This window comes from Dermacentor silvarum, chromosome 9 (assembly GCF_013339745.2).
Source record: "Dermacentor silvarum isolate Dsil-2018 chromosome 9, BIME_Dsil_1.4, whole genome shotgun sequence".
In the NCBI taxonomy this organism is placed as follows: Eukaryota; Metazoa; Arthropoda; class Arachnida; order Ixodida; family Ixodidae; genus Dermacentor; species Dermacentor silvarum.
Window position 1 is genome coordinate 95411105 of NC_051162.1, and position 13058 is coordinate 95424162.

Below are 13058 nucleotides of genomic sequence, written 5' to 3' on the forward strand. Positions count from 1 at the left end.
GAAGACTGTCACTGCTTTGACCTAATTTCTTTCATTCGTGGCACTTGCAAATGAATATCAGCACCAATCCAAGGTTTCAGCTGCAGCACAGTTCATGCTTTGACAGCTTGACTGTGTCCATAATTGTGCTGGTTGAAGACTGTCACTGCTTTAATTGACCTAATTTATTTCATACGTGGCACTTGCAAATGAATATGCTTAATTCCTGTATTCAAAGGACTTATCGCGAGGCAGTGAAACCCTGCATTTCTGCCTCTGAAAGGAATCTACCGTCCAGTCGGTTGAGTCTTGTCTGAAGAAAATGATGTTGGATATAACTGGGTTCAATATGTAGCAGAGCTAAACCTATGTGGGCTTTAATTTCTTTAAATCTCTGGCCTCAGAAAACAGGTAAAGACACCTTATGTCTGCTACTGTGCTCATGAGGACTATCCCGTTTTGCCTTCTTTCAATACTTCATCTCCTTCCCCCTGTGCAGGGTAACAAACCTTACGTTCGTCTGGTTAACCTCCTTGCTTTCCCTTATTTTTACCATCTCCGAGTCGAGCGTGGCTTTACGATTCGGCGGCGCAGTCGTGAAATCGGTACATCTAAAAACAGTTTCACAAGATCTACTGGCGTAGATTTTCTGTGCAGGCAAATATTGGCCAGTTCTCAAAAGTTATTTGGCAAGTTTTGTTCGAGGTTGCCCTGGTGTCAACGTATTTGCTTCTTCTCTTTTCTTTTTTTTTACCTGCGCCTATGCGTTATGCCCGTTTGTTCACGAACGTGAAACTGATGTGCAGCATTCACTTTTGTGTTCAACGTATCGCCGACACTCCCGTTTAGCTCAACAACTTCTGAAGGCTGCGCCGATTTGACCACTCGCGCGGTTTACTGTCTCGTCTCGGGGGTGCCTGCTTCCGTTTCCGGCGTGACGCAAGCAGTGGGAGTGGCCGTTTCATCTCGCGTCCACCAGGTGGAAGCACCATCTACGGCCGCGAAACGAGCTCTCGGCGTTTCCGCCGTGGTTGGTGGTCGTCGCCTCTCCCCCCTCCTCTCGCGTCTTTATATCCGGCAGCTCCTCCCCGTCGTACGTCGGTTCGCGCAGGCTTGCTTGCCCGCCCGTCGAAATGAACGTAGCAACGGCACCGCGGCGGCATCGTCGAAGACCGGCTAACGCCAGGATGGTGGTGTCCAGTGGATAAAAAAAAGCGCTCACTCACTCCGGGTTTGCGGATTAACCCCGCCGCGTTCCACGGCCGGATTATCGAAACCATGGACGAAGACGTCGACCACGGTACGTCTGAAAGAAACCCGGGGAGGGAATCATTTTCTCGGCTTCCCTATCGCGCGCAGCGCTCGCTTGCTTGCCGCCCGGCCATGCTCTTTCGTTCGCTCATTCTATCCCTGGGAGAGCTTTTCTTTCTTTTTCTTCCCCCCACGCTGTGCGGTACAGAAGCGCGTTACGGGTGGCGAGAGCAACCTGGGCGTTGCACGATGGAACGAAGAACGGAGGCATATAAAGGAAAGAAAAGAAGAGAACCGCTCCGAACTGGGATATAGAGCTAGCTTTTTAAATCGAGGCGTGGCCCGGATAACATCGAAAGTTGGGTTTTTCTCCCTGGAGTGCGAGTCAAAGGAACCCACGCCGATCTCGGAAGAGAGTTTACCGTTCACCGGCGAAACCGGCGCAGCGGTCAGCGTCGCTGCTGGCTTCTACGCGCACGGATGCAACCGGCGCGACCAGCAGAGAGTCAGCGCATGTCTGAATCATGCCCCACTTTTTGTGTGTGCGAGGAGCGCGCGCGCGCGCTCCGAAGCTCTGCGGCGTTTTGGGATGAATGGAAGCAAGCGAGCGAGCGCTCTTGGGTGCTGTGTGGCGAAGCTCGATTGCTGGGCCGGCCCGCACGTCTTTTCGGTTCACGAACAAACTGAACGATTGATAGCCGGCTCTGCGGTGCAGCATCCTTGTAGAGCGATCGGCAGGGGTGACTGGGCTCTTGGGAACAGCCGAACGCGGCCTGTGGAGCTTACTCCCTGTCTTTTTTCGCTTCTTTCGTCCAAATTCGCCGTTATGCTAGAGTGCACGGAAGGTTCCGCGCACAAATCTAACCTCCCCTGCTCTCACACGAAAGTTTGTTGCGAAAGGCGCGTTGCGGCTAAGCATTAAACTATATGCGAGCGCGGCTGAGGATGCCTAGCAAAATGAGTAGCTACACCCTGCGGTGCCGCTTTCCTGCAAGGACTTGCGGTGGATCACCGGTACAAACGAATCGGGTGTTCTAAGGAACGGGTTTTTGGATGTTTATTAGGGTTTCATGTGAGCAATGTTAGAACTAATAGCAGCCTGTGACCGTCTTGCTGCATTTGTGGAACTCCTGTCGTAAGAACATTTACATATAAATATATTAAGAACGAAATTGAACAGCACATGATGTGTTGCGCTTGCGGGCCCTTTAACTGTCAGATGGGTCACCCGTACCCAAGGGCTCGCTGAAGTTTCTTCGCCTTGTTTTGCGGTCTAGTTCCGTGTTTTGTCGTCCTAGGTCCAACGAGCTTGGGTGGTAAACGCGATCAACCGTGGCCAGCGAAGTTGCGTACGCTGACTTGCGCGCATATATTTTGTACGTGCGTTTTTCTCCCCGGCTCGACGCCGTCGCGTTGCCTATTTTAGGGCGTTCCCTTGCCTCCGCCCCGGTTTCCGGGGATCATCTCCCGGAGCTTGCGCCTAAAAAAGGCGTTTTTCTTTCGACTTTAGTTTTTGTTCTTGTTTTGAGAGTGTACGTCGCGGGCTTGTCAACTCGGGGTTGATCCCCACAGGTCCCGCTAGCCGTATGCGGCGAGAAATGTTGGCGCAGTGCCAACTTAATTCAGTGAAAGCTGTAGCATGATGTGTGTGAGTTTGTGTGTGTGTACAAGCTCATCGTACTTAGTTTGAAAAAAAAACAACAAACAGAATGAACGGAAGGAACATGCTTGCAGCTTCCACCGGAAGTGGTCGTCATACATACATACATACATACATACATACATACATACATACATACATACATACATACATACATACATACATACATACATACATACATACATACATACATACATACATACATACATACATACATACATACATACATACATACATACGCTATCATCTTCGAGAGTGGTCCGGCAAATTGAGGACTCAGAAAAATGGCGCGGAATTGTATAAGCAGTATCTCTTATAAGGGGTGCTATTATAAATTCTTTATATGTAAAGCGTTGAAACCGAATAACCTATATTGGCTTATAAATATATATACACACTCATTCATGAGTAATACCTTTGGATAACTTGCGCAAATGAATCAAGAATTTTATGTCAACTGCGAATTAGCTTGGCGATTTTCTCCACTTTGAACATTCGAGAACGAATTGAAATGTTAAACATAAAACTCGATTAAAATCAAAATCGTCTACAGAATTGCGCCGTCAGTTTCTGTTTCGGAGTGCTGTAAACTCTGTTTTAAGTTTTCTAAATTTTGTCGCATAGATATATTCAAAATCACTAAAGCTTTGCTTCTATAGAGCAGAATAATTGGAGTTTCGAAGACTCCTCGTAACTCTCAGCCGTGTTTGAGCTTCCACTCTTAGGATACGTCCTGCCTGACTTTGAAGGCTTGGTACTCTACTCTGATTTAGTACTTTTCGGTTATCTATTAGTACTCATTTAAAGAGAGTTGTTCGTGGGATACTTTCAAATTTATTGCGACACTATATGCTAAATGTCAAATGCTTATACTTCCAAAACCGGCTGATCCTGTGCTAACTTATGGTAGCACTTGGCCTTGTGTTTTGAATTATCTTCCTGGTAACACATCATCTTTTGAAAATATTTTATGCTCAAATACGTTTCGGAATTCGGTGTTCAGTATTTCGACACTCGGTAACCGAAACACAGCTTCTGCGTTTGTTTCATGTTGCGCAGCTCAGTTTTGGCTCGTGTACTTTATTATTATTATTATTATTATTATTATTATTATTATTATTATTATTATTATTATTATTATTATTATTATTATTATTATTATTATTCACATTTTATTGGCTATCTTATATTCAGATTGCGCGCGTTTGAAACTCGCTCGTGTTCTGATGAAAAGGAACAAGCGCATTTCGTTAAAACTGGAAAAAATCGAAATTTTCATTCGTAACTAATGCGCGTGCGGGCAACATCGACTAAATACATAAACGAGCATCCGACGCCTCGCCGAGTGGCGATGTTCTCGCATATACTGCATCTCTCACCGTGACCCCGATAACGTCCGGGAGGGAGTGTTTCGAGCAGACGATCTGTAGCAGACGACGACATTGACGTCATTGCCAAGCTAGCACGTGATTCTCGACGTCACAAGAGCGTGTTCCTTTTTCTTTTTTTTTTTTTTAAAGGGCCGACTTTATTTAGCGCGACATCTAGAAAAAGAGACAGGAGGAATAGCAGAACGAAAGCTGTATTTTAACAAGTACGTGCACAAATAAAAATGAAAAGCCGGCTGACCGTGACGTACACTTTCTGTCGTTACGAGGAAATAGAAGGTTAGGGGACACTTCTGGAAAAAATAAAGGGGGCAGCGGTTTAATGAGCAGACGAACTGAGAAAAGTCCGTTTCAAGCAGACAGGGCAATACAGGTATTTTCCGCGATACGATATTTCTAAGCGAGACGGATTAAGTTTTCGTCTGCTGCTGAAAGATCGTGTAGGAGAAGCTCGGACCGCTCGCTGCAGCTGCGTCTGTCGGTCGTCGACGCCGCATCGATTTTTTTTTGCTGAATGAACGACCGGCGCGCTTCCCGAAATTGCTCGTCCACCGTCGACCGAAACCCCCACCTCGATAACGCATGCACGCTGGATCACGTGGTGTGGGTCATCCCCGTGGCAAGCTGCTTCTTGATTAAAAAGCACCCGCGTGTGGCGTATATGTATTTCGGTCTGCTGATTCGGCGCGGACGTCCATTAGTGCAGCTGTCGACCGGCCGTTGCTATTCTGGTCGCGGAGGCTACTTATCATATGTGTGTGCGGTATTTACGAAAGAAAAAAAGCAGATTTTTTGCAGCGTAAGTGGAGCACAAAAGCGAAGTGACCACCAAGTGCACTGTTATGACGCTAGATCACTCGAAATTAGCTAAATGAAGCGGTGCATATATGCGTTTATAGACAAAGTTATATAGGACACGAGCGAACACCTCCTGTGTACGTGTCAGAGGAGCATGTAATGTTTGAATTTTGCACGAAGGCTTCCGGGTTAACTTTTACCACCTGAAGTCCTTTAGTGTGCCCCTAAATCTAGGTACACGGGAGTTTTTTTTTTTTTGCATTTCGCTTTCGTGAAAATGCTGCCGCTGCTGGCCGGGAGCTACCGTGTCTTTTACTTGCTTTTTTGTATTTATTACAATGAATAAAATGGTGTAGGTACAGACACTAGTATTGTGAGCACCAGTTGGTCGTAAATAATTTGAGAGGATGTAGCGAGCAGTATAGACACAGAAAAAAAAAATTAACGTCATAGAAAACAAACACCGTTCATGCGTGGTACTAAAAACTAGAAAGGAGACACTAAACACCCAATCAAAATTGGATACCAATCCGGATGACATTAATGATTTCCCACCCGACACGGTGGCTTATAGACATCAAAATGAATCTCTGAGCAGCAGTGTCTGGTGGGAGAGTAGTTAATGTATGCTAAATTTATAGATCAGAGGGAGCGTAACAGAAACGCTAGATCAGTTTAGGCTGGTAAAGTATTCTGGAAAAACTCCACTTTCGCTAATTTCGCGGTAATTGGCTGACAGTAGAAGAAAAATGGGGGTCAACGTTAAAATTTTTTATTTTTTTAAATTTCGCGCCGATACCCAAGTGCCGGTAAGTGACGTCACAGATTTCAAAGTATTTTCTCTTATTTGGGCCTTTTTTGTAGCTCAGTAAATATTCTTGGAGCTTGCCAAGTTTAGTCTGATCTGTTTCGAGGTGCATTTTTGTGGGTGCGAATATGTCGGTCGTTACAGTAAGCTCGGACTCTGTAACAAATGGGTACACGAGAAAAACGACGCATTGCACTTATATAAGATGCCGAAATATCGTGTGTGGAGACCCAGCAAGCAAGCAAAAAAAAAAAAGAGAGAAAAAGAAAAAGAAACCAACAACACACAAGAACTTGAGGAGGGTGGCATTGCCACCTTAGAGTTTCAGCGTCTATACTGTTTATCGGAGAACAGGAAGTACGTTGTATTTATAAATACATTAAAGACCCAAATACAGTGCTTTTCTATAACTCCTATTTTTCGTGCGAAGGTAACCCAAATTCGCGGAATTACGCGACAGTGTTATCGCTGTCTGTGACGTCAAAGTGACGTATACCGGTACCCCAGTTTTCGCACGAAAGTCGCGACAAAAAAATTAAAAAAAATGCAAAAAAAATAAAGGAAATCTTGACATTCAATTTACTGTTCTGTCTGTTAACGTTTTCCCACCGAATAAACGAAGCTAGAGTCTCTAAAGAATATTTTACTAAGATAGGATGAGTTAGAGTTGTTGTTCGGTTTCTCCACCGCTATAAAGGAGTACTCACATATTATATACCTGTCGCGGATAGCCCCTTGGCTCTGGCGTTACGCTGCTCAACTCGAGGACGCGGGTTCGATTTAGGCGGCGGCGGCGGCCGCATTCCGAAGGGGGCGAAATGCGAGAATGCTCGTGCGCATTAGGGCGCTCGTTATAGATCCCTAGGTGGCAAAAATTAATGCGGAGTCCCCCACTACGGCGTGCCTCATAATCAGATCGTGGTTTTGGCACGTAACACTCCAACATTTAATTTAAAACGCACCCTTAAGAAGCTTTAGAGTTTATACGGCTATCCCCGAAAAGAAAAGTGTACAATCATTGCATTCTACCGGTACTAACGTACGGGGCAGAAACTTGGCGGTTAACAAGGAAGCTTGAGAAGAAGTAACGAGCGATGCTGGAACGTAACATGTTAGGCCTAACGTCAAGAGACAGGAAGAGAGCGGTGAGGATCAGAGAGCAAAATGGGATAAACAATATTCTAGTTGACATGAAGAGGAAGAAATGGGACTGACCAGGCCCTGTAATGCATGGAGCAGATAACCAGTTGACTATATATCCGTTATAGAATTAGTGCTAACAGAAGGGAAGCGCATTCGAGGACGGCAGAGAACAAGGTGATGTAATGAAATGAGGAACCTTGCAGGCATAAGCTGAGGCCAGCTGGCGCAAGACAGTGTATAGATCGCTGGGAGAGATCGTCTCCGTCCTGCACTGGACATTAAAAAAATAAACTATACCATGCATCTCGCTCGTAAGAGGGCCACACCTGACAGCTATGTCTATATGACGTCGTCGACATTGTCGCCCATGTGATGACGTATGGAGCAAAATTTACTGACGTCGTCGGCTAACAACGAGGCTAGGCGTGACAACGTTGCTCATAAGAAAATAAGCGTGCTTCGCGCGTTTGCTGTGGATGCGCTCACTCATGGCAGCCGCAGCCATGACTGAGTGAGCCGACATCTCAATTGACGCGTCCGTTTCCCGGATACCGAAACCAGTGGGTTCGCAGAAGCAAGTAATAGAGAAAATTATTTAGGGTACTGTGACGGTTTTTAGTATTTCGTCTAGGGTTTAGAAGGTTTACCTTTATATATAAAGCAAAAACGAGTGACGATCGAGTCGAAAATATGAGGCAGTTTTAGAATAGCGTTGGTCGCCTTACTTACGTTAAACGCATACACCTTTGCGGGACGTTACAGTGCGCATTACTTCGTTACTTTTAGTTTAACAGTAGGGGAATGCAAACGTTAGGAAGACGTTAGAAGACCTGCCTTCTGGTGCCTCGTGCCACACATATTGAAATCCGAGACAATCCATAAGCAGCCATCCAGTGAAGACAACGTTGTTTCCTTACGTACGTAATGCGTCTACGTTTGGTTGCAAACACCATTAGTCATATCAGAATAGTTTTTTTTAATAGGGGTACTATTGTGCACTTTCTCAAATTCCGGCTTCTTGTCGAATTCGCCATCTTGTCAGCTCCGATTGGCCCACGAGGCTTCTATAACACGGCGTTCCTGATTCGCTCAAAATGCCGCCGCCATTGCAGAATTCGACAATATTGCGGAATACACATGACGATGTTCAGAGCAGCAGCCCCAGGAGTCCGGTCAGCACCAGAAGTACGTGATCCCGGAAGTTCGCGTCATTCGTTCCAGATTCCACGTCTGTACGCTTTTGTGGACGCACACGCACGCACGCACACAGTCTGGCAGACGACGCGCGGTTCTGTTTCACCTGGCGTCGATATCGTCTGCTTGAGCAGCTGAAAATGGCAGCACGCGGCTGCAGGGTCGCCATTGCGCGTCCGTGTTCAGAATGCGATAGGCAAGCTCGATCGTCTGCCACCTGCGTACCACCTTGCTCACGAAGACATGTAGTTGTGCGATGTACGAGTTTGGCAATTAAACCAGTTATTCGACTGCGTGGTAAAGCACTGGCTTTCCCAATGCAAAGGACTTCAGCGCTGTAGCGTTGCACACAGTTGGCGTCGAAAGTTCATGGGACGCGGAATGTGAAAAAAAAAACCCAGAAAATTTCTTGAGCGCAGCGTAGAATGGAGCTGCAATGTGTATTTATTTATTTATTTATTTATTTATTTATTTATTTATTTATTTATTTATTTATTTATTTATTTATTTATTTATTTACTTATTTATTTTACCCTCAAAGTACACAGGTAACCTTACAAAGCGGAGGGACGATAAGATATGCCCATAGAAACGGAATCAGGCAAATCATAAATTAATATGGTAACATATGGAATTAAATGATCAGTATCAGTAAGTAATACAGAAGAACACACACACTGAAAAATACAATAAGAATACACTCCAAGAACGATGTACGCGGCCAACTTACTGTTGTAATGTTTTACTCATTTCGAGCTAAAGCTTCATTGAAATTCGATTTTTTTTTTCACGGAACACGCTCATCGCCGCAAAGTTTCGATGCCTATTGTTCTTATTAGTTAATTCTCTTACGTGATGCTAGCAATGGCCTCCGAGATCTGGCGGTGCGCGATTTCGGAGGTCATGTCTGGCTTCATTTGGAGAACGAACACAACAAAATGCGGTGCATGCGCTCGAACTGGCGGAGAACAAGACACGTACGTTGTCCTGCATTTGTCCAGTATTAAATGCAGCTACCGTGTTTTCGCGTATATAAGAGTTAATCGGCTTCGATTTCGGATGCCACGAGTCAGCACATTCTTCGCGCAGGCGCTCTTCGAAATCTAGCAGAAATAGAAGAAAGGCTGACTCGGCTGATTTCAAACTCCGCCTGTTGTTCGCGCGTTTTCTCTCCATACTCTGTCACCTGAGATCGCGGCAGCATCGGTCAAGGGTTCACGTGTTTGCGGCGTGGAATGCGCACTGTATGGATAGCGTCTTCGAGTGAGGCGCGGAAAAAAGAAAACGAAAACGGAAAGCGAACTTCCTTATCACCAGGGTCGTTTTCTTGCTTTGCCACCTGGACTCGATCCAGCCTCGTAAAGGAACCTCGAGGTGGCCGTGTCTATCGGTCCGAAGGCCGCATCCAAAATTTTTTTTTTTTTTAAGAAACGCGTACACAGTGTAGCAGACGACGCGCGATATTTCCCAGCTGGCGTCGTCTGCACCGGCAGCTGAAAATTTTCTGGCGGCCGCAACGCGACGCTGCATGTCTTCCAAACCACCGGCGTGCTTTGAATGCAACTACTGCGGGCAACCTTATCACCTGTACCGCTTTGCTCACTTTTCTGTTTCGCTGTCTTTGGTGACTGCGCTCTCGTTATTTTTTCTTTCTGTCTCCGCGAGAGACCGTTGACAAAAGGAGAGACATCGTTTGCGGGCCACTTGAAATTCTATCTGCGATCCGATAAGGAGTGTGTGCCGGGGCTGCTGCCTTTGAAGATCCCCCCTTTTATTTTTCTTTCTCTGAAGCGGCAACGCACCGCGCCCCTTCACAGTCCGCTGGTCACAGATAATGGATTCCTCTTGCAGCTATGTGCAACGTAGCAACTGTCTTTGGACAGTAATGGTTTTGACGATGCCTCGAAGGAGGGTATACACAAAGCGCTTGCTTGATTGTCCACTTCAGCTTCCCATTACAACGACATGTTCGCTTCGTTGTACTTTCTGTTTTTGTGTTGTTGTTGTTTTGTATGGAATGAGCAAGCAACATTTTTTTTTGCATGCACGCACAATATCTTTTACGGGAAAGCGCGCATACAAAGGCACGCACACCCGGGACCAAAGGTATGCGAACCAGGAATGCTATCCTGTACTAATGAGGGTAAAAAGCGCAAAAGCAGACGGGACGACGGGAAACATGGGCAAGCGCTGTTTTTTTTTTGTTTTTTTTTAGATATTAGGCTGTGGAATATTATCAACTAGACCAAGCTGTCACCCCTTTTAAAGTTATCCTGGAGAGTGTCAAATTCCGGCATACTGACGAGTCCCGTAATGGCGGCATTCTGATCCAATCAGAGCCGACGAGATGGCGAAGTCGACAACATGGCGGAATTTGACGATATCCTTCAGGGAAGAGCAACTCAGGGCTTTAGCGGAAAAAGAAAAAAAAAAAAGGGATTTCTTCGATGCCTTGGCAGGTATGACCTGAAACCGGAGACTGCAGTTCAGACTTGGCATTGGAAACATTACAGCGAATTTGACATTTTCAGGTGGCGTGGCTGAGTTGCCAAGAAACTCGTTTCTTTTTTTAAAATCAGAACACCTGGTCCACGCGCTTCTGATCGCGGTGTGTACGCACAAACACGCATGTAGCACGTACGCACTACCCGTCGCTGGTGGCTTATATGGCTATGTCGTTCTGCTGCTGAGCACAAGGTCAGGGGTTCGACTGCCTTCCTCGGCTGAAACGGCCCGGTTCGAACCCGCGGAGTAGAAAAAAATGGAGTATTTATCGTTGAAGTAAAGAGACACTTAAGGTAACAACAAGTTAGGCTGTATTAGTAAATCACCCTTCTAAACTGCCAAAAAAAGTCACTCTTAACGTGAGACGGCGCAGCTAGTAAACCAGAAGAGAAGGGGAAAATGTCGCAGTTTCGCCCGAAAGGCGAAGCATCAATTGCGATAGCAAATTTACTAGTAGAGTATACGGAGTAAGGATAGTAGTTTTATGGGCTGCATAAACTCGGACACATTCGCTTACTAACTCAATTAACAAGCATGGCGTCGGCGCGCTCAAGCAAACATGAATAGATCACACTCGATGACCGCAGACAACCACTGAGAAAACGCTGGCGTGAGCAAGCGCGGTGGGAAGCAGTGACCGTAGGTTCGTGTGGTCTATCGCTTCAACGGAACTGAGCGGCGAAAGCACAGCGCATACAAAGGTCCGAGCCGTGTGGAGATCGCTTTCGAGATACGGTGCGCGCGACAGCCCTCAGCCGCGCTAAGTACGCAGTTCCTGGCAGAGTAGAAGCCGCGTGCCCTCCCTCCCGCGCTCCTTCCCGCTTTCCTCCTTTCGCGTGGGAGATTGAGTTGCCAGTTCCCCTTGCGCCCGGTCGCAAGATACGCATTTAGTGCCGCAGCTAAACGTCGCCCCTCCTCCCTCCCATCCCCCCACGGCCTTTCGCACGAGCAGAGACGTCGTGTTTGCTCTGCGCCGTACGTTCGCTCTCCGTGAAAGCGCGCGTCCCTCGCGCTCTTTCACTCGAACATGCAGCATACGGCGCGCGGCGACGAGTTTATCGCCGTTGGACTTTATACGAAACCTCACGGCGAGCGACGACGGCGACGGCAGGAATGCGCTTGGAGTGTCCATATAATTGCTATCGCAATAAAAACAGAATACGGGTGGTGACACCTGGCGATGCCGCCTTGAAGTTCCCGCATCGGCTCGCCGTGAGGTCATGGGTTATGATTTCGCTTGTGCCGTTGTATAGTTAAATGTATATCGGCAAAGAGCGAGCATATTTTCTTAAAGGGGTCAAAAACTGAACTTGGCAAGTTTCGACGACGTCTACTGCGTCGTTACGGCCGAAGCGCGAGAAAACGAATTAAAATCTACCACGTACGTCGCAACGACGTCCTATAGCGCTGAGGTGCTGTCGAGAAATTCAAGACAATGGAAGCTTAGCCCTCATTTTCGCTTGTAGTGATCAACCAGTTACCGCGAAATGAACTGAAATCCAATCTTGAAAGAATGCGTGATCTGCATAAACTGAGTGCTTCTTCTAAGTGTCCCTTTAATAAATAAGCACCCAAACAAAAAAGATGCAGAGAAAAATATGCAGATCCTTCGGACGTGTTGGAATCTATGTAAATCTATGCGAATCCGTGCTGCTCAAGTAAAGCGGTTGATTAAATATGCTCTACAACCAACGGCAAGGCGTACAATTTAGTTATGACGTGTGTGCGTACGAAAAAGTATGACACGTGCATCAAGTAACGTTTAGTGATATTTTGTACCTCTTGCGTCACAGTGGGACCCGTTGTGAAGGATCGGCCAAGAACGGGCACAACCCCGCATACTAAATATGGCTAAGTCAATGAAAGTGAAATAAACTAAGTATATCGTGAAGTTTAACGAACCATTCCATTGACATATCGGTGTGCTTTATAGGGATATCTGTGAGCCGACATTATATTGTCGCGGTCTTGTGTTTTATGGAGGAATCACATGGGTGACACGGCCATTCTGGAGGATTGGCCGAGAAACCAGTGGCACGTATATACTAAGTGGCTAAGTCGAAGATAATAAAGTAAATCGAAGAATCCGTTTAATATAAATCACCATTCCATTAACACATTGGTGTGCTTTAGAGGCGCCTGTGAGCCGACGTTATATGTTCAGGTTTTACGTATACGAAGGTATCTTTTTTTTTTTTTTTTGTTACGCAGAAGAGAGCTGGACGTACGTACGTGGTCAGCAGCATGCAAGGTTTACATGAGCCAATTCGCGGGTGCGCCTTCGTAATAACTTGTGCATGTTGCCGCGTGTTTTCTTTTAATTTTTTTTATT

The 13058-nt window shown here is 46.2% G+C and overlaps 1 protein-coding gene across 1 annotated transcript in view; it reads left to right on the forward strand.

Moving 5' to 3' along the window:
• The first annotated feature begins 832 nt into the window (after positions 1–832).
• The window catches only part of LOC119463749 (myosin-VIIa-like), a 131153-nt gene continuing 118927 nt past the window's right edge, over positions 833–13058 (forward strand). The window contains 1 exon segment of the mRNA XM_049655363.1: positions 833–1279. Within this exon segment, the coding sequence (XP_049511320.1) occupies positions 1258–1279 (22 nt within the window). The 5' untranslated portion in view covers positions 833–1257.